Source organism: Triticum aestivum, chromosome 3D, assembly GCF_018294505.1.
Source record: "Triticum aestivum cultivar Chinese Spring chromosome 3D, IWGSC CS RefSeq v2.1, whole genome shotgun sequence".
Classification (NCBI taxonomy): Eukaryota; Viridiplantae; Streptophyta; class Magnoliopsida; order Poales; family Poaceae; genus Triticum; species Triticum aestivum.
In genome coordinates this window covers 505,714,059-505,734,543 of record NC_057802.1, presented here as the reverse complement: position 1 = coordinate 505,734,543, position 20,485 = coordinate 505,714,059, and the positions used below count along the sequence as shown (strand labels likewise).

The 20,485-nt window shown below is 50.4% G+C and overlaps 1 protein-coding gene across 1 annotated transcript; it reads left to right on the top strand.

Annotated features, from left to right (window-relative positions):
• The first annotated feature begins 13,525 nt into the window (after window positions 1–13,525).
• On the top strand, window positions 13,526–15,355 carry LOC123075104 (ETHYLENE INSENSITIVE 3-like 5 protein). The gene has a single exon (XM_044497781.1). The coding sequence runs from the start codon at window positions 13,740–13,742 to the stop codon at window positions 15,114–15,116; it is 1,377 nt and encodes a 458-aa protein (XP_044353716.1). The 5' UTR covers window positions 13,526–13,739; the 3' UTR covers window positions 15,117–15,355.
• Window positions 15,356–20,485: the final 5,130 nt, after the last annotated feature.

Below are 20,485 nucleotides of genomic sequence, written 5' to 3'. Positions count from 1 at the left end.
ACTGGCTATAACTTTTAAAATAAAACTCCAAATGAGTTGATTCTTTTTCCTACCTCTCTCAAATTTCATCTAGTTTATTTTAAGATTTATTTCAAAAATATTTGAGACAACTTTTTGTTCTGTTTTTGAAATGTGTGTTATTTGAATATTTCTCAAAATAGGATTTTTGGAGGGAAGGCAACCTTCAAAAGTGCACCCCCACATGCATACACTTGAAGGCAAGCATTCTGAACCCTGGCATAATATTTTGTGTGGTGTTTGATATGGTTACAACATCACTTTGACTTGGAGCATACATTATTTTTATGTGACGATAAAAGTCATATGCATGAGTGCATTGGTGGAGTTTTCTTTGCTGTGATAATGGATATGTTGGTGATGGTATTCATCCTCGTAAGCTCCCCTTGCATACCGGAAGGAAGCCGGGAAAGTCGTGGTCTTGGGTAGACACGGGCTTGTCCCTAGTACCTCGTCGGGACGAGTATGTCCGGTATGGCATGGTGAGGCTTGACGAGTGATAAGTCTACCTGTTAATGGAAATACTTTTGTCATGCTAATCATGCAGGGAACACTTGAACCTCCTGAGTCGGCCTTAGATCGAGTCTTGTCCAGTAACCCCCATACTTGCCTGGTACTACCACTTGTCCCTGCCTTAGGTAGGGTACGGTTCAGTAAGTTGTCAACCCCTGTCTAGCACACACCGTACAGAGAGGCCGGGATGAGGGTCCCATGGCCATGGATTAAAGCCAGTCATCCGGTCCGGGGGCATGGGTGTTTCGGTTGTAGCCGAAGGGGTAGCTCCCCTAGTTTGCGCGCGGTATAAATTTTGTGATCCCATGCTACGTCGAGGTTGTAGCCTCCCCACTTAGAGTTTCGCTTGACAGGTGTCGTGGGTGATTCCAGACACCGGTAAGTTAAGCTGGTGTGTGCAGGTCAGGCGTGTTTTCAATCAAAAGACCGTAGACGGAATTAGTCCCGATGGACTAAAGAAATCCGTTACCCGTGGGTAAAGAGTACACCCTCTGCAGAGATTATACATCTATTCGAATAGCCGTGTCCATGGTTAAGGACTACAGTCTGGGATAGGTCAAGTGTCGGTCTTAGTGTCGGTCTTCGGAGGAAAACTGCTAAACCAGAACCTTGATTATGAACTGTGACATATGTGGATTATGATCATTATTATTGTGGACTAACCATTTACCTTATTTGTATTTTCGAGTATCCCTGGGATGGTTCTACCTCCTGGATACCCATTACTATTATTCTATATAAGCCCTTTATGTGGTGTCGCCTAGACGCCCGACTGTGGCACGCACTGTCTTTTATTTTCTGTTACAAGCCCTTTATGTGGTGTCGCCTAGACGCCCGACTGTGGCACGCACTGTCTTTTATTTTCTGTTATAAGCCCTTTATGTGGTGTCGCCTAGACGCCCGACTGTGGCACGCACTGTCTTTTATTTCCTGTTATAAGCCCTTTATGTGGTGTCGCCCCGACGCCCGACTGCGGCATTATTATTCTTGCAGCTTCCTCTCGAGGAGTCATTCAGACCCTCGTTTGGCACCCAGTATGTTATTTTTGGTTATTATTACCCACATGCGTGCATCATGAATATTTTGTTTATCTCGTGACTGACGTTATGATCATAGAATATTCTCGGAACTTGATTTTCCCTTGATATATTATACCCGTGTTCTTGATGTTTTGCGAGTACATTCAAACGTACTCACTGGCTTGTCCCTGGCTATTGTCTTGGCCAGATTTTTCTTGCACGGAGCAGAGTGTTACGACGACGGCCCCGGAGCCTACGCAGTGTTGTCAGCAGCCTCGCGAAGATAGGAGTTATCCTGGTCAGCTGTTCTTGTGGGAAATGGAGTCCCATAGACGCAGATGAACCTCGACCGCTTCCGCCATCAACCACTAGAAAACCAAATGTTGTACTCCTAGGCCACAATGGTCTTGTACTACATATTTTTGTACTTGCTTGGATTTTCTTGTATCAAGTTGGTGCCTCATCAGCTAACAGTAATCCTGGGGCTGGTGAGCACAACGGCCATTTTCTGGAGAATTAATATCCCGAAAATCCGGTCGTGACAGACTTGGTATCAGAGCCAGGCTGACCATTGGCTAATCCTATCTTAGCCAGGTCAATAAACCTAGGTTAACCCAACCACCAGACCTTAGCCTAACCCCGGTCAAGCTTCCCGCGTAAGATAGCCCCACAGTGACCCGACGCCTTTCGGCGGACGGTGCCCAACCTATCAGCCTAGCCCGTCGATCGCGCGCCAGTGACCGACGCCCAACCCATCTCCATCGCAAGCGTGCGGAGGAAGACTCCGTCCCCTTTCCCTATAAAAAGGGCACGCTAGCCTCAACACAGCACAGCCTCTTTCCCCCAAAACCAAGCCACGATGCCTGGTCCCATCGTTCACAACGAGACCACAGCAACCAACCTTGGAGGTTTTGTGACCATACTCGCAAACCTCACCCGCCGTGCCTATGCGTTAGAAGAGCCTCCTGAATATGTTGTGTACCAGGGACCCATGCACGATGAGAGCCGTCAGTACTGGGCCACTGTGCACATCTACGGTAGGGGTCTGTCGCCAGAACGCCCCTACAGGTTCACTGGAAGGACAACTTCCTTTGAGCCACAAGCCATCCAACTGGCAGCCCGCGAAGCTATAGTTCAACTCCGGCACTTGTCGCCTAGAGTTAACTGTCGCTCGTTCTACTACTACCCCAGTCGTGACGGGTATGGTAGGCCGCCCCAGGTTGCCAATGGAGATCACGAGACGGATCCCGCACTATTGCATCTGGTGCGCTATGTAAGCGCACTAGAGCAACTGTTCGATCAGGTCACCCTTGATCTGATTGCAGCTCGTGGAGAGCTGGTTCGCCGAGCCCCGGCGAGAAGAGAAGCGGAGCCCGACGTGGACAACCCAGTCGTACTGTTCGGACACCCGATCGACCCCTTGAGGTCTGCGCCAGCCATCAACCAGAGTGCTTTGGTGACCCCAGAAGCACTTCGTCGCCTTTTGGGAACCCATTCCAACGGGATTGTGGCCAACAACCCCCGCGATGGTCATCACCACTACCCCGACCCTGCAACCCCTCAGCCTCAACCAGCAAATCCCGACGGTGAGAACCGTGGCGAAGCACCGGCGTCTGCAAGGCCAGCCCACTTGGACATTAACGAAGTAGACTAAGTCGCTCGAGTTGTATCGAGCCTTAGTTTTCCTACGCCTTGTAATGATGTGGTCTTGTATCGCATTTATTACATGCGGTCTGCTTGAACGCTCCTAGCTTTGGAGTAGCAGCTATGCATGTGTACATTAGCGTACAGTTGCATTTTTTTTTAATTTTCGCGCACAGCTACCAAGACCAACCCCGTCGGCACCCACAGTAATGCGTCACATTTATGTGATATGTATATTTGTGGCTTTGACCCGAGAACAGGATCGGCAGCCAGTTACCCTTCCCCCCGGTAGATAACCCAGCCCCGGTGCTATATAAAGGCCACCTCGTGACCTTGCCAAGTAACCCTCACCATTGTGCGCAGCACTCACAGCCATTCCTTGCCATGTCGACCCCCAGTATTTATCTGAGAACCCCAGACGCAACCCCGGGCAGTTTTGTCAAATTATTGTGGGACTTTACCTACAGTACCATGAGTGCCACCCATCCACCCCAGTACGAGTTGCTCAAATCGAGGATCACCCCATCCACCTCGAAATATTGGGCAGTGGTGCACATCCCTCCCGCATACCCAAACCAAGACCCAACGGAAGTCTCCTTCGTGGGGAAATCCATGCCGACTCCGCATATGGCCATAGAAGCTGCTGCATACGAGGCGCTCACTCGTCTTCGGTTCGCGGTACCCTATGCCAGCGAGCGAGGATATTACTATTTTCCGAGTCGTGCAGCACCCGGAGAAGTTGCATCTTTTCCCGGTGGACGAATTGAGAGAGATCCAGTACTGGCCAACCTTGCCCAGTACGTTATTGCCCAGGAGCGTTTAACTCAGCGAGTAATGGGTTATCTCCAGAGCCTCGCTGATTTAAATCCTCGGATCGCTATTGGCAGACCTCTGAGGCCTGACCAGGAAGGGCGCATTCATCGACTGGTCAACCCGCTTCCCCCGATAGAAGAGGAGTGTGCCCCAGTGCCAGAGGCGTTTTCTCAGGACCCTGTCTTTTTGCCGTTTTCTTTGTAAACGCCTCCGATGTATTTATTGTCTCAGTACTTGTATTTATGTGTTACAGCATGTTCGTAAAATTTTGTGCGACGGATCCGATTTTGCTTTACTTTCAGTTATGTGAGCAGTTTTACTGTTGTTAGTTTTGTTTTGATTTTTTTTCTCTCTCGCAGCAGGTTTTGAGGAGATTTCCTTTCCCCGAGTCACTGCTGCGTATATATTTTCACGACATAGATTTTTATTCGCGCAGCATCGTAACAGTAGACTCACAGCAGCAACCACTCGACCTCGAGTACTATTACAAATCCTTGAACACATATTTACGCCTAACGGACCACACCCGAGTACTCCACAGTCTCAGTAAGAGAGATTTGTGAGTGATCATTCGGGCGCGAGCTGCCCCAGCACTCCGACAGCAGTTAGCCCCGATGCCGCGCCTAATCCACGTGATCGCCGCCACCGCGAAGAGCTAACACTCGAGCGGCAGCATCACAACGATCATCCAGGATCATCGCGCACAGGAGCACGGAAAACCCCAGCAGCACCGCCAAGCCTCCACACACCAGGACCACATACCAGTCCGGCATTGCCTCCGCCATTAGAGCCTCGGCTCGAGCTCCTGCTAGCAGCAATGGAGAAGGGGGAAGGAGAAGTAGAAGCGAGGCCAGGTGTGAGGAAGAAGAGAGGAGCACCGCGATCGTTTTATAGCCCGAGATCGGTGTACGGTGGGCGAGGTCCACCAGCGCCACTCGTCGCTCGACCGCCGGTGTTCGGAGGCGAGTCCGCGAGCAGTGCCGACAACGCACTGGCCCGCGAGGTGAGTGCACGCAGCACCGGCAGCTAGCACGCCGCGCACTACCACGGTACGGCCTCGATGCCCTACGAGCTAGGCATCGCCGGTGGAGGAAGCGCGGGAGAGCGCGCGAGAGAGAAGAGAGAGCCAGAGGTAGGAGAAGAGGCCGACAGCGGGCCCTGGGTCCACCTGTCAGCCAAAGAGAGCACTGTGCTCTCGGGTGCGACCAGCGTATTTTAGTAATTTAGAATTTATTCTAAATTACTGTATCTGCGTAGAAATATCTCGTTTTCCCTAACCGTGGATTTTTCCACACTACGCCAGTGTACCACACTGTGGTTTTTCACCACTTATTGCCCTCTCACTGTAGCCGCTTTGTTTTTGTGCAGTTGAATGATTTCTTTTGACAAAAACAATTTTTGTTCAAAACAGCTTTTAACAAATCTCGAGGACGAGATTTTTCTTAAGGGGGGTAGTGTTGTGACACCCAAAAATTCTGACCTTGTTTTATTTATTAAAATTTGGCCAGGAAATAAAACTTTTCCATTTGTCAAGATTTACCCTTTTGTTATTGTGGATTTTTACTTCAAGTGGAAACTTTCAAAAGATATTGTTGGACTTGAATACTCTCTATGATAAAACCATCCTTTATCAGTGGATTTAAATTTCAAGATTTGTTTTCTCAGAACTTTATTCTTTTAAAAAGATTCTTTTGAATTTGGAGCCTGTTTTGCACTGCAACCATTTGATAGATGCTATCAAAATTTTCCACCAAAATTTGGGGATGTCATGTGAGGTTTCCCCATCACTTTTATGCAAAAATATCCTTTGGTCATTGGAGATTTTGAGCTCCACATCAATTTTTCAAATCTGGTCCAGTAGGCACTTTTGCACTACAACCCATTTAAATATTTCTTTAAAAATTCTCCCAAGTGTTTGGAGATGTCAGTGGATGCATACAATTCATCTTCATGCAAAAACCCAGTGTTGTTCTTTGAAAAATTTGAGTGAATCATCTTCATTTCCATTCTGGTCCAGTTTGGTGATTTGTACTACAACCCCATTTTATTTTGCTCTAGTACCTTTGAGCTTTTTTCCTACTTATAGTCCTCCCTACCAAACTCTTAAGTCCAGGAGATTGGACCCATTGGCATATTTTTAGTGCATGCAATGATAGCCTTTAGTTTCTGCCCAAAACTGGTTTTCTCAAAATCTTGCACTATCTAGTTTCTGTTTTTGCCAAGCTCACCTTACCAGCTTCTTGAGCTCCTAAAGAGACTAGGATCTGGAGAGTTTGGATACCCCAAGAGTTGCCTAGATGACCATGGCATTCTGTCGAGCACCCTGTGTGCAGGAACAATTTTTGGCATGTCCTCTGGTTTGCATTGTGGACTTGAGCCCCTGACCCTTCCAGCATGTCCACTAACATCCTAGCTGTCCCTAACCCTGGCCTGTTAGCTGCCAGCCTCACCCAAGCTCTCTAGAGCGCGCTGGCATTCCGTCGAGCACCTGCCGTGCGTGCTCTGGGCGCGCCCAGAGCGCACGTTTTGCACGCGCGCGCACTGAGTCGCCGCGCCGCACTGCCACCCTCGTCGCGTCCCGTCTCTGACCCCTGCTCGCCTGCTGAACCACGCCAAGCACTCGCCCTCTCTCCAGTACCCTCCAAGCTCTCCCTGGCGCCCTGCAGCGCCGCCTTGGCGGCACGCCGGCGTCGGCAGCGGGCACTGCCATGGACGGCGCCGCCCAAGGCACCCGCGCGCGCCAGCTGCCCCGGGGAACAGCCCGTGCTCATCCACTTGCTCATCGGCACGCCTTCGTCGCCGCCACGATGCCCTGCTACTACAGAAAAGTGGTCGCCGGCGATCTTATCCTCGGCCACCGCGGGAGCCAGCCTCGAGCGCCTATTTAAAGGGACCCCGAGCTCAACCGATCACTCAAGCAACCCCAGGCCACCCCCATAGCCCTCCCACAGCCAGCAATCGACGAGAAAGTCCTTTCTTCCTCGTCTCCGGCCAGCTCGGTCGCCGCCGCAATCCAGTGCCGTTCGTCGCAACCGGAGCTTCCCCCGCCAATCCAACGCCACCAAGAACTCCCCCGTAGTCTTGCAGAGCTGCCCAGCGCCTCAGGCTCGACCAAGGACCACCGGAACCCAAATATCACTTCACCACCGTAGCCCCCTCCGCCGTGAAGCTCGCCGCCGGTGACCTCCTCCGTCCCCACCTGCATAACGCCCACCGAGAGGACCGCCTCGGTCTGGCCAACCCATCCCTGCCCTCAGATGCCCTCGAGGAGCCGCCGTTCGTCGCCGGCGATCGCCGGAGCCCCGCCACCGTTCGGGCACAGAGAAAGGAGGGAGAGGGAGACCAGTCAAACCTGACCAGTGGGCCCTCTGGACCCACTGTCAGTGACCCGCGCGGCCGCCCTCTCTGTTTAAGTGATAGCGCAAAGACCTGAGTACGTCACCTCTGCTTTGAAAACGTATTCTTCCCCGAAGCGTTTTCCTTTTTCTGATTTTAAATAAAACAGAACTTTGACTGATGTTTGACTGGCTATAACTTTTAAAATAAAACTCCAAATGAGTTGATTCTTTTTCCTACCTCTCTCAAATTTCCTCTAGTTTATTTTAAGATTTATTTCAAAAATATTTGAGACAACTTTTTGTTCCGTTTTTGAAATGTGTGTTATTTGAATATTTCTCAAAATAGGATTTTTGGAGGGAAGGCAACCTTCAAAAGTGCACCCCCACATGCATACACTTGAAGGCAAGCATTTCTAAACTCTGGCATAATATTTTGTGGATGTTTTGATATGGTTACAGCACCTTTGACTTGGAGCATACATTATTTTATGTGACGATAAAAGATCATATGCATGAGTACATATTGGAGTTTTCTTTGCTGTGATAAATGGATATGTTGGTGATGGTATTCACCCTCGTAAGCTTCCCTTGCATACCGGAAGGAAGCCGGGAAAGTCGTGGTCTTGGGTAGACACGGGCTTGTCCCTAGTACCTCGTCGGGACGAGTATGTCCGGTATGGCATGGTGAGGTTTGACGAGTGATAAGTCTACCTGTTAATGGAAATACTTTCGTTATGATAATCATGCAGGGAACACTTGAACCTCCTGAGTCGGCCATAGATCGAGTCTTGTCCAGTAACCCCCATACTTGCCTGGTACTACCACTTGTCCCTGCCTTAGGTAGGGTACGGTTCAGTAAGTTGTCAACCCCTGTCTAGCACACACCGTACAGAGAGGCCGGGATGAGGGTCCCATGGCCATGGATTAAAGCCAGTCATCCTGTCCGGGGGCATGGGTGTTTCGGTTGTAGCCGAAGGGGTAGCTCCCCTAGTTTGCGCGCGGTATAAATTTTTGTGATCCCATGCTACGTCGAGGTTGTAGCCTCCCCACTTAGAGTTTCGCTTGACAGGTGTCGTGGGTGAATCCAGACACCGGTAAGTTAAGCTGGTGTGTGCAGGTCAGGCGTGTTTTCAATCAAAAGACCGTAGACGGAATTAGTCCCGATGGACTAAAGAAATCCGTTACCCGTGGGTAAAGAGTACACCCTCTGCAGAGATTATACATCTATTCGAATAGCCGTGTCCATGGTTAAGGACTACAGTCTGGGATAGGTCAAGTGTCGGTCTTAGTGTCGGTCTTCGGAGGGAAACTGCTAAACCAGAACCTTGATTATGAACTGTGACATATGTGGATTATGATCATTATTATTGTGGACTAACCATTTACCTTATTTGTATTTTCGAGTATCCCTGGGATGGTTCTACCTCCTGGATACCCATTACTATTATTCTATATAAGCCCTTTATGTGGTGTCGCCTAGACGCCCGACTGTGGCACGCACTGTCTTTTATTTTCTGTTATAAGCCCTTTATGTGGTGTCGCCTAGACGCCCGACTGTGGCACGCACTGTCTTTTATTTTCTGTTATAAGCCCTTTATGTGGTGTCGCCTAGACGCCCGACTGTGGCACGCACTGTCTTTTATTTCCTGTTATAAGCCCTTTATGTGGTGTCGCCCCGACGCCCGACTGCGGCATTATTATTCTTGCAGCTTCCTCTCGAGGAGTCATTCAGACCCTCGTTTGGCACCCAGTATTTTATTTTTGGTTATTATTACCCACATGCGTGCATCATGAATATTTTGTTTATCTCGTGACTGACGTTATGATCATAGAATATTCTCGGAACTTGATTTTCCCTTGATATATTATACCCGTGTTCTTGATGTTTTGCGAGTACATTCAAACGTACTCACTGGCTTGTCCCTGGCTATTGTCTTGGCCAGATTTTTCTTGCACGGAGCAGAGTGTTACGACGACGGCCCCGGAGCCTACGCAGTGTTGTCAGCAGCCTCGCGAAGATAGGAGTTATCCTGGTCAGCTGTTCTTGTGGGAAATGGAGTCCCATAGACGCAGATGAACCTCGACCGCTTCCGCCATCAACCACTAGAAAACCAAATGTTGTACTCCTAGGCCACAATGGTCTTGTACTACATATTTTTGTACTTGCTTGGATTTTCTTGTATCAAGTTGGTGCCTCATCAGCTAACAGTAATCCTGGGGCTGGTGAGCACAACGGCCATTTTCTGGGGAATTAATATCCCGAAAATCCGGTCGTGACACTTCACCTCTGTGATGACGGTAAGTTTCTAGTGTTTTCTTAACAAATGCATAATGACCTATACTTAGCTTTATTTTCTCCAAAATGCTTACCATAATGACCTAAACTTAGCTTATTTTCCTCCAAAATGACATAATTAGCTTACTTAGCTCCAAAATGATCCATTTTACCTTAGTTAGCTGGAAAACGATCTATACTTAGCTTTGTTTACTCCAAAATGACCTAAGTTAGCTATAATATGCTAAGTTATCTCTAATATGCTTAGTTACATAGGTTTGCTCAATAATGACATACACTTAGCTTACTTATGTAAAAAATGGCATAATTAGCTTACTTAGGTTTGAAATGGCATAACAACCTTGGTAACCTCATATATGTCACATACTTAGCTTATTTTCCTCAAAAATGACATAATAAGCTTAATTAGCTCCAAAATGATCAATATTACCTAAGTTAGCTCCAAAATGACCTAAGTTAGCTCTAATATGCATAGTTACCTATGTTAGCTCAATAAATACCTATACTTAGCTTACTTATGTCAAAAATGGCATAATATGCTTAGTTAACTCAGAAATGGCATAATTACCTAGGTTATCTCAATAATGATCCATTTTACCTAAGTTAGCTCCAAAATGATCCATTTTACCTAAGTTAGTTACAAAATGATCCATTTTAGCTTGGTTAGCTCCAAAATGATCCATATTAGCTAGGTTAGCTCATAAATGATCCATTTTACTTAGGTTGGCTCCAAAATGATCCATTTTACCTAGGTTAGCTCCAAAATGATCCATCTTAGCTAAGTTAGCTCATAAATGATCCATTTTACCTAGGTTAGCTCCAAAATGATCCATTATACGTAGGTTAGCTCCAAAATGATCCATTTTACCTAGGTTAGTTCCAAAATGATCCATTTTAGCTAAGTTAGCTCATAAGTGTCTTTTTTACCTAAGTTAGCTCATAAATGTCTTTTTTACCTAAGTTAGCTCATAAATTTCATATACTTCTTCTTCTTCTTCATTTTATTCTTCTTCTAATCTTCTTCTTCTAACTTTCTTATTTCCCATTTTGCAGATTTCATTCACTTCAAGGAAGCTTGCATTGATGGAGTGCTTGCTATCTCTTTCTCTGTTCCTTTTGTATCGATGAACTATGCATATATCATCTATTTGCTGTGAAAATGCTTGAATATAAGAAAGACAGAAAAAAGAGGCAATGCAGCCTCTTTGCCGTCTGCCACCGACAGCAAAGGGGCCTTTGCCGTCTGCCACAGACGGCAAAGAGGCCACGTGGCAGCAACCTGTCCAATCTGGGAGCTATACCATTTGGTTACTTTGCCGTCTGTGGCAGACGACAAAGGATGTGGGCGTTTGCCGTCCGCTGGCAGATGGCAAAGGCTGTCGTTAGCCACCTAACGTGGCTAACGCCTGTTATTTACTATCCACATTCTTTGTCATCTGCCACAGACGGCAAAGGTTCTTTGCCGTCCGCTTTGAGAAAGCAGACGACAAAGAACCTATTTACCATAGCGTTCTTTGCCGGGCAGCTTTGCCGTCGGTGGCAGACGAGAAAGAGGTTTGCCGTCCATTTTTGGTACCTTTGTCGTTAGCCATGGCAGACGGCAAAGAAGCTAATTCCTGTAGTGGGGTTCCATAAGGAAACTAAGGTATATTATGGACTCCTTTTAATAGAGAACCGGAACAAAGCATTAACACATAGTGAATACATGAACTCCTCAAACTACGGTAATCACGGGAAGAATCCCAATTTCTGTCACTTTGGGGTATGCGGATCATAACACGTAATAGGTGCATACAACTTGCAAGATAGGATCAAAAACATAAATATATTAGTGAAAACATATAGGGTTCAGATCTGAAAGCATGGCACCCGGGCACTACTAACAAGCATTAAGCATAGCAAAGTCATAGGAACATCAATCTCAGAACATAGTGAATAATAGGGATCAAGCCCTAACAAAAATAACTCGATTACATGATAAATCCCATCCAACCCATCACCGCCCAGCAAGCCTGCGAAGGAATTACTCACTCCTGGTGGTGAGCATCATGGAATTGGTGATGTAGGACGGTTGTTGATGAGGACAGCGCCGAATCCCCCTCTCCGGAGCCCCGAACCGACTCCAGAACAGCCCTCCCGATGAAGAACAGGAGGTGGCGGTGGCTCTGTATCGTAAAACGCGATCATTCCTTCTCTTAGATTTTTTTTCTTGATGAATAGGTACTTATGGAGTTGGAGTTAGGGTTGCGGGAGCTGCCAAGGGCCCACAAGCCTGCTAAGCGCTCCTTGGGGGTGGGCGCGCCCCTGGGCTTGTGGCGCCCTGGTGGCCCCACTCTGGTAATTTCCTTCGCCAATATTTTTTATATATTCTGAAATAATTCTCCGTAAAGTTTCAGCTCAATCCGAGAACTTTTATTTCGGCACAAAAACAACACCATGACAATTCTGCTGAAAACATCGCCAGCCCGGGTTAGTTCCATTCAAATCATGCAAATTAGAGTCCAAAACAAGAGCAAAAGTGTTTGGAAAAGTAGATACGTTTGGGACATATAAGTCAGCGCCGTGAGTGGCCTGGCCTTTGGACAGATCTGATCTGGTCGGTGCGGCCTGATCGCTGCGCGGCGGCTCAGATCGATGGCGACCCGTGCACACGATGCTAGATGGAGGTTCGTCGAGCGGATCCAGGTGAAAACCTCGTTCTTGGCTTGTTGCCAAGTCCGGCGATGACGACACTCTTTTGTGTCTTAAAGGCATCGCCATGGAGAAGCTCCATACCTCTATCCGCTACCTTCGGGGGAAACCCTAGACAGTAGATCGGATGACAGCGGCGCTCTAGTGTCGTTTTCCCCTTGGGGCGTCATTCTTGGAGGTGTACACGGGGCTCGAGGGACCAGTGGACGGCTTCTTCGGTGGAGCGGTGCTTCATCTTACACATTGATGGCGGCGGATCTCGGCGGCGTGGCGCAGTGGAGGATCATCGTCTGATGCGCGAAATTGGACTCACGTAGGAGGAGGACGTTGTCTAGCGTCATGGTGGCTTCGATGGCAGAGAGGCCTGGCAAGGTCGGTGTGTTAGTTTCTGCTCTGAAGATGGATTGGTGGAAGACGGCGGCCACGACACATGAGAGTGTGTCGGACCAATTTGTACCCCAAATCCAGTATGTGGCTTGGTTGGGGCCTCCGGCTTTAAATGTTAGGCTTTGGTGCGATGTCTGTTTGGTATTAGGCTCGGAGTGTCGACACCCCTTCATCAAGTGGATAGAAGTAGCGACAATTGTTGCTAAGATGGTGGCTTTAGACTACCTGATGTACTACTTTATAAGGTCTTTGTGAATAATTAATAAAATGGTTGCATGCATCACCCAGATGCAACTCCTTTTTTAAACAAAGTATATTTTTGATTGAGCCAACTATGGTAGTAACTTAACAGTTAGGGTTCTTCGAAGACAGGACTTCGAAAATAAAATATGCATTTGCATTTGTTTTATAATAGTGTCCACAAAACAATCAGGTATCCGATAATTAATGCAATACCGTCCAGCAAAGTGATCTTTCTTTTATGTTTATAGAAACATGACTAAGCTATCTGTGTTTGCTGGTTCATCCCTAGCTTGTCTTTTTAAGAGCAAGTATGTGTCCCGCTTGGCTACCGCTACTTAGAAAATTTGCATGGTTGCACGCATACCTGCTCACCCGGCCGCCACCACATGCATCCACACGAACGCATATCAAAACCATACACGTAAACGCCTAAACAAAGTGAGACCGGAACGGAGCAGAATATTTTGCCGGCATTTTTCGATCCATATCCAAACCATGTGCGCACGCCCGCTAGCTAGCTCGCCTAGAGCATGGAACACGAAGGCAGCACGCGCTAACACAGAAACATAGAGCTCAAATTCCCGAGACACGTCCTTTGGCCAGATTCATGGCATGGGCTCGTAGCCACGCCACGACATCACCCGCCCGCCGGCCCGGGCGGCCACTGAATTCTCCTCGACTGGCCACGTCGACCGCGGGCGGCGGGCGCGCATATAAATAGTTCGCCGGTGCAACCATTCGTTCGTCATAGATCTTGTGCTAATTATCAGTTACTCCATGGATAAAGGCATTCACGGCAGGAGCCCTCTTTCTGCAGAGTCGGCCGGCATGGAGCACGGGGACGGACTCGGCGGTCCAGACCCTGGCGGGCAGCAGCGGGAGGAGGAGGAGATCAGTGACTCCGAATCAGGCTCTGAATCGCTCGAGATCTCCGACCTCAAGAAGCGCATGTGGAAGGACCAGATGCTGCTCACGAGGCTCGAGGGCCGCGCCGGCGCCAGGGGCATGGCGCCGGCTCCAGCTGCCCGCGCATCCTCGTCGTCATCGTCGGGCCAGGAGGAAACCCCCGACGTGCGGTGCCGCCGCAAGGCCATGCTGCGGGCGCAGGACGGCGTGCTCCGGCACATGCTCAGGATGATGGAGGCCTGCAACGCGCGCGGGTTCGTGTACGGCGTCATCGACGAGGCCGGCGAACCCATGTCCGGCTCCTCCGACAGCCTCCGCGGCTGGTGGAAGGAGAACGTGAGCTTCGACCGCGCCGGCCCAATGGGCCTGGCCGGCCCCATGGGCGAGAGCCCGGTCGCCCTGGCCTCCTCCCTCCATCGTCTCCAGGACATCCAAGATAGCACGCTCGGATCCGTGCTCTCCGCGCTCATCCAGCACTGCGAGCCACCGCAGAGGAGCTTCCCGCTGGAGCGCGGCCTGGCGCCGCCGTGGTGGCCGACGGGGCACGAGCCCTGGTGGGGCACGCAGGGCGAGATGCAGGCCCACCAGGGCGTGCCGCCGTACCGGAAGCCGCACGACCTGAAGAAGGCGTGGAAGATCTCCCTGCTCAGCGCGGTGATCAAGCACATGAGCCCGCGCTTCGACCAGATGCGCAAGCTCGTGTGGCAGTCCAAGCGGCTGCAGCAGAAGATGAGCGCCAAGGAGTCCGAGACCTGGTCCAAGGTGCTTAGGCAGGAGGAGAAGCTTAGCAGCCGGCTAAAGAGCTCGCTGCGGATCACGCCGTTCGATCAGGAGCACGCGGATGAGGACGAGGACGACGAGGAGGAGGGGAAGAAGAAGAAGGTTGGGAAGGAGAGGGACGACGATGGCCTGGAGAGCGTTGTGCGCGGCGCGCAAGACAAACGCAAGCGCGAGATCTCTCGCAGCGGCAGGTCGGGTGGGAGCGGATCAGAGCTGACCATAATGCTGCCGGATCAGCTCGCTACTGCGATCACAGAGGAGAGCCGGAGCCCGATCGACGAGCTCATGAAGCTGTACTATGGCTGCATGCAGGGTGTCGAAACCTATGGTGACCGGGAAAAGGACGATCTGACGCCGATGCATTCCGTATTGCTGGGCGGCATAGATGAGGTGGCGCAGGATGTGCTCTATGATATCATCGGGAGCTGCCCTGAAGTAGATCATGTGCTGCGCTTAATGGGAGAGTGACATAGCCACGCAGTCAGTTGTCCTACCTATGTCTATGTTATGCACGGTTATTAGTTAGGAGTATTATTGAATACTTTTACTGCACTATTTCCATGTTGGGATTGCTTTTTCGTTTTGAGATGTTGGTATTGTTAGTTAGGGAAGGGTATTTCATATGTCATGAAATACGGCGTATGATCATTTCTCTTATGTGACAACTTTGTACTAAATCAGTGACACTTATTGTGGGGTGGAGAGAGTATATAATTCACTTGTAGAACAAAACTTCATTTGTGCTAGTGGCCCGGGAATTTTGTGCTGAATTGAATATTGTAACATATGCAATCCAAACAATGTTTGCCTTGTCTTTGAGTGGTTTCGAGCAGATGTTTATGCAAGTGGTTGACGATCAGATGTTGTCTTCCGGTGGGGCAACGCAGATGTAGGCACCGATGGGGATGAGGCTGTCCCCGGACCGGCCAAAGAAGGCAGCCACAATGTTGCGGTTGCCATTTTTCGGCAGTGGCATGCTGAAGGCGGGCTGAGCGGGGCATCATAGGGTCCGTACTCTGAGTGGTTCGTCGATAGTTTGAGGGAGGTGACAAGTTAGTCATCAGTAGTGCGGCTGATGTGGTTCACATATTCGCCTTGAGTATCAAAAATTGCACGCAATACAAGAAAAAAGACAAGTGCAAGAGAAGGATAGAGCAGAAAGGAAATCAGGAAGGTAAGGAACAATGGCTTCTACTACCCAAAACCTATCGCCAACCTTGATGCAGAATACGAAATTCGAACACACCATTCCGTCCTCCCTTGCCTTGGACAAAGTTGTTTCAAAGACAATGACTACATTTGATCCCATGTCAAATCTTGCTATTTGAAAGTGTTGGGACGATTAGAACTTGATAGCGAGACAACAGCTTAAGGGCATCTTTAACACAGACCTTCAAAACAGCCGGAAATGTTCGGACTGAGGTGTTCAGACGCTGCAAGCCATCCAACAATCCAACACGGCACCTCATCGGTCCGCGGATGCATGCGTTTGTCTGAAATGTTCACCGTATATTACAAAAAAAGTTCAGCGTGCATGCATATAAAAATGTCCATCATATACTGTATTACAGAAATGTTCAATGTATAGATAAAAATTGTTCAAAATAAAAACCGTCCGATAATACCGGGCACTACAGGGAACCGGTCGCTACAGTGTTGGACCGCAGTGAAACCAGTTCATTACGTTGTTGGTGTTGGAAACCGGGGCGACCGAGTGTGGCGGCGGCCTCGTGCGTATCGCACGGGCTAGCCCCTCCCGTTTCCCCCAGTTTACGTTAAGTGGGTACTTATCCCTTGACCCCTACCCCCTATATAAAGCAACGAGGAGTCATCATTGTAATCCCTGATCATTGATTAATAAAGCTGGTCTCCTCCATCTCTCTGTGTCATTTTTACTTTCGCATACTTCGACTACTTCGTCTACGACGCTCGCTCTCGCTCCGCAACCTCGGACCGGACTCGCCGGCGGAGTTGCGGAACACGTTATCAGCACGCTTCGCTCCATCAACTCTCCGTCAAGCCTGCGTCAAGCCTGCATCACGCAGGCTTTCGTCGATCCCGCGGAGGTATAAGATCCGATCCCCACTTTTTGCAAAAATGGATTCCTCTCGTTCCTACGATTCCGTTTTTGCGATTAGATTATTATTCGGATTTGATCTACCTATGGTGCGGATTTTCTCCCAAGAACCGAGCGGACGAACACGTCGCCGACCAATGTCGATGTTCTTGGACTACGAGGGACTTGTTGACTGCACTATAGGGAGTCGGTACAGATCGCGACCCCGATGGCCGCGGTACCGCCGCCAAAGCACCAGATGTGCCATGCGCCGTCGGAGTTCCGGACGAACACGACGAAGATCCGCATCCCGAGGCCGGCGTCCGGATGACGCCGTACCAAGCACGCCGCGCCGCGTCCTGCTGACGCCGCCGCCGCCGTCTCGATGGCCGGCTCGACGCCGCGCCGTAGTCGCGGTCGTCGCCGTCGCGTGGCGTGGCCGCCACAGTCGCGCCGGTCGTCGCCTCGGCCGAGCCCGTGCACGGCCGGCTGCCGTCGCCGGGGCTCGAGCTGGCCGCGCCGTGCCCTGCCTCTGGCCGCACCGCGCCGAGCCTCTCGCCGCGCCGGGGCCGAGCCGTAACGTCGCGCCGAGGCCGCGCGCCCCGATGGCCGCCGTCGCCGCGTGCTGTGGCCGAAGCCGCCGCAGCCGCGTGCCGTGCCGTCGCGCCGAGGCCGCGCGCCCCGATGGCCGCCGTCGCCGCGTGCTGTGGCCGAAGCCGCCGCAGCCGCGTGCCGTGCCGGCCGCCGTCGCCGCGTGCTGTGGCCGAAGCCACCGCAGCCGCGTGCCGTGCCGGCCGCTGTCGCCGCGTGCCGGGTGCCGCAGCCGCCGCCGCCGCGCACCGTGGCCTGCCGCCGCCTCGCGCGCGCTGGCCTGGTCGCGGTCGCCGCGCGCCGTACCCTCGCGTCGCGGCCCGCCGCCGCGCCGTTGACCGCCGGCCCCTTTTTCCCCCGGTCGTCGCGCCCCGCTGGCCGGCTCGGCTGCCGCCGCCATGGCGTTGTTCGGGCGCTAGGGTAACCCTAGCGTCGCCCCCCTGGTGGGCAGTGCAACGCCCTGGGCCGGCCTGCTGGGCCTGGCTGGACCGGCCCCCTGGTGGGTTTTTCCTAAAAAAAAGGGGGGAAGGCGCTGGCTGCTGGGCCCAGATGGGCCGCGCGCCGTGGGGATCCAAACAAAAAAAACGGTGGCGCCGGCTGCAGCGCGGCGAATTGCGTTTTAACCCCTGGAATTGTCTGTTTTCGCTGAAAATGCGTATTTAGGCTTATAAATGCCTACGGAATTCAATTTTTGGGCTAGTTTTCACATACTAGATGCGCTTAACATGCTATCTTTTGTAACATGATATTATTGTATGATTTTACTGATGTAGATTAATTGTTTAGCACTCTTAATCATTTAGTAAGTCATATGATAGCATGTTTTAAATATTGGAACGCCATTTTATTGAATAAGTTTATCAACATCGCTTTGTGCAAAAGATTACCTGCTGTAATCTCATGATTTTTGCATAAATCGCAGATGGCCGGAATTGTCCACAAGGAGTTTCCTGAGTTGGCCCAGACAGGGCTGAACTACCTGTCATGGTCCTCGGACTGCGAGATTTTTCTCCAGGGCAAAACCCTCCTGAGGGCGATCGGTAAGGGGGCCCAGCTGGCCGTCACTGATCCCAAGTTCGAGACTGAGAATGCGCAGGCTCTGCACTTTCTCCGTCATCACCTGTCACCTACTCTGAAAGATGAGTATATGGCTGAGCGCAGTGCTTCTGGCCTTTGGACCGCTCTTAAGCAGCGGTTTGAGCGGCTGAAGTACACTGTCAAGCCACGTGCAGAGGCAGAGTGGATCCGTCTGAGGTTTGCGGACTTCAAGATGGTTGGGGAGTACAATTCGGCTCTGCACCGGATTTGTACGACTCTTCGGTTGTGTGGTACTGAGATTACCGACTCCCAGAAGATTGAGAAAACCCTATCCACTTTCCACCCCGACGCGGTCCAGTCCTCACGGAACTACCGCCAGGGGAACTACACGAGGTATTCAGAGTTGATTGACGTCCTCCAGGTGGCGGAGGCGCAAGACGAGGTTCTCAAAAAGAACTTTGTCGCGCAACCACTTGGGGGGAGTTCTCGCCAGGAGGTGAACGCTCTCAAAGTCCGCAAGCCTCAACAGAAGAAGAGGGGCCGGAAGGGCAAGAAGAAGGCCCCTCACCCTCCCGCCCCGGCTAAGAAGAACAAGCCGGGCAAGGGAGGGCAAAGGCCTCAGGACTGCTTCCGTTGTGGCTCGGTGGAGCATTTCTCCCGCCAGTGCCGCGCACCACAGGAGGTCGTTGATGCATATAAGGCTCGGAAGGCACGTGAGACGCACCTCGCCTTGGTTCAGGAGGGAGCTCCACCGGCGCCCATGGCGGCACCCGTGATGATTGCTACTCCCCCTGCTGCGCCTGTAGAGGCGACCCCCGTGGTGCCCATCGCGGCAGCTTTGGCGGTCTCTACCGACGCCCACGTCGCCATGGAGGTTGACCACCTGGCCGCCTCGGCGGCGCCGCCACTAGACATTGATGCTGCCTCCAAGATAATTTCTGAGGAGGATCAGCTCACTAGTATGGAGATTGCGGCGGAAGTGAATGGCTTCTTCACCGAGTCCACTTAGCATACCTCTTTGGTTATCACGATTCCGTGCTTTGATACAATAAAATTGAATAAATTCGATTTGGTTGTAAGCTCTATGAGAGCATAAACTTATTCTTTACTTTGGCGATTGGATGACATTTATTCATTTATTCCATTATTTATACATGATAGCATGTTATGTTCTGAGATGTGTGCATTCATTTTTAATGTATTTTCTTCCTCATTACATTAATTAGATGTCATATTTTAGAACGCGTGTGGCGCCCGAATGGAGGAAACGTGCCTTGCCGATAGCGCCACCACTCATACCATTTTACGAGAAACTAAGTACTTTGAGTCCATTAAAAAATCTCCGGGAAGTATTATGACAATCGCCGGCTGCGGTTCTCACATAGTTGGCTCCGGACGAGCCACTATTATACTCCCCATGGGAACAACTTTGATCATTAATGATGCGTTGTTGTACCCGGAGTCGACTCGTACTCTTTTGAGCTTTAGAGACATCCGCGCTAATGGTTTCCATGTTGAGACCGATGATGAAAACGGCAAGGAGTGCCTATTCATCACAAAGCGGGATGCAGGTGGTAAACATGTTATCGAAAGGCTTCCTTCGTTTGACACAGGGCTATACTACACTAAGATAGTAGCACCGCCCGTGTACACTACCCTCAAGACCGTCTTTAGAAGCTCTGAACTCTTCTGCCTCTGGCACGATAGGTTAGGCCACCCCGGACTTAGGATGATGAGAAATATAATTAACAACTCGCATGGACATAATGTTAACGTGAAGAACTTCCCGAATCCTGATGATTTCGTGTGCTCCGCATGCGCTAAGGGGAAGTTAGTCATTAGGCCATCACCCCTCAAGGTGAGGGATGAAATCCCCGCGTTCTTGGAACGTATCCAAGGGGACATATGCGGTCCAATTCAGCCCCTCAGGTGGCCGTTTCGGTACTTCATGGTGCTCATTGATGCTTCCTCTAAATGGTCCAATGTTTGCCTGCTGTCAACAAGGAACCATGCCTTTGCAAAATTGATCTCACAGATCATACAAATGCGGAATAATTTCCCGGATTATCGTATAAAGTCTATTCGAATGGACAACGCCGGAGAATTTACTTCAAAGGCGTTCGATGATTATTGCATGGCAATGGGAATCAAA

Excerpts from the sequence above, each read along its gene's own strand:
- LOC123075104 (XM_044497781.1), top strand. The coding sequence starts at position 13,740 with ATGGATAAAGGCATTCACGGCAGGAGCCCTCTTTCTGCAGAGTCGGCC.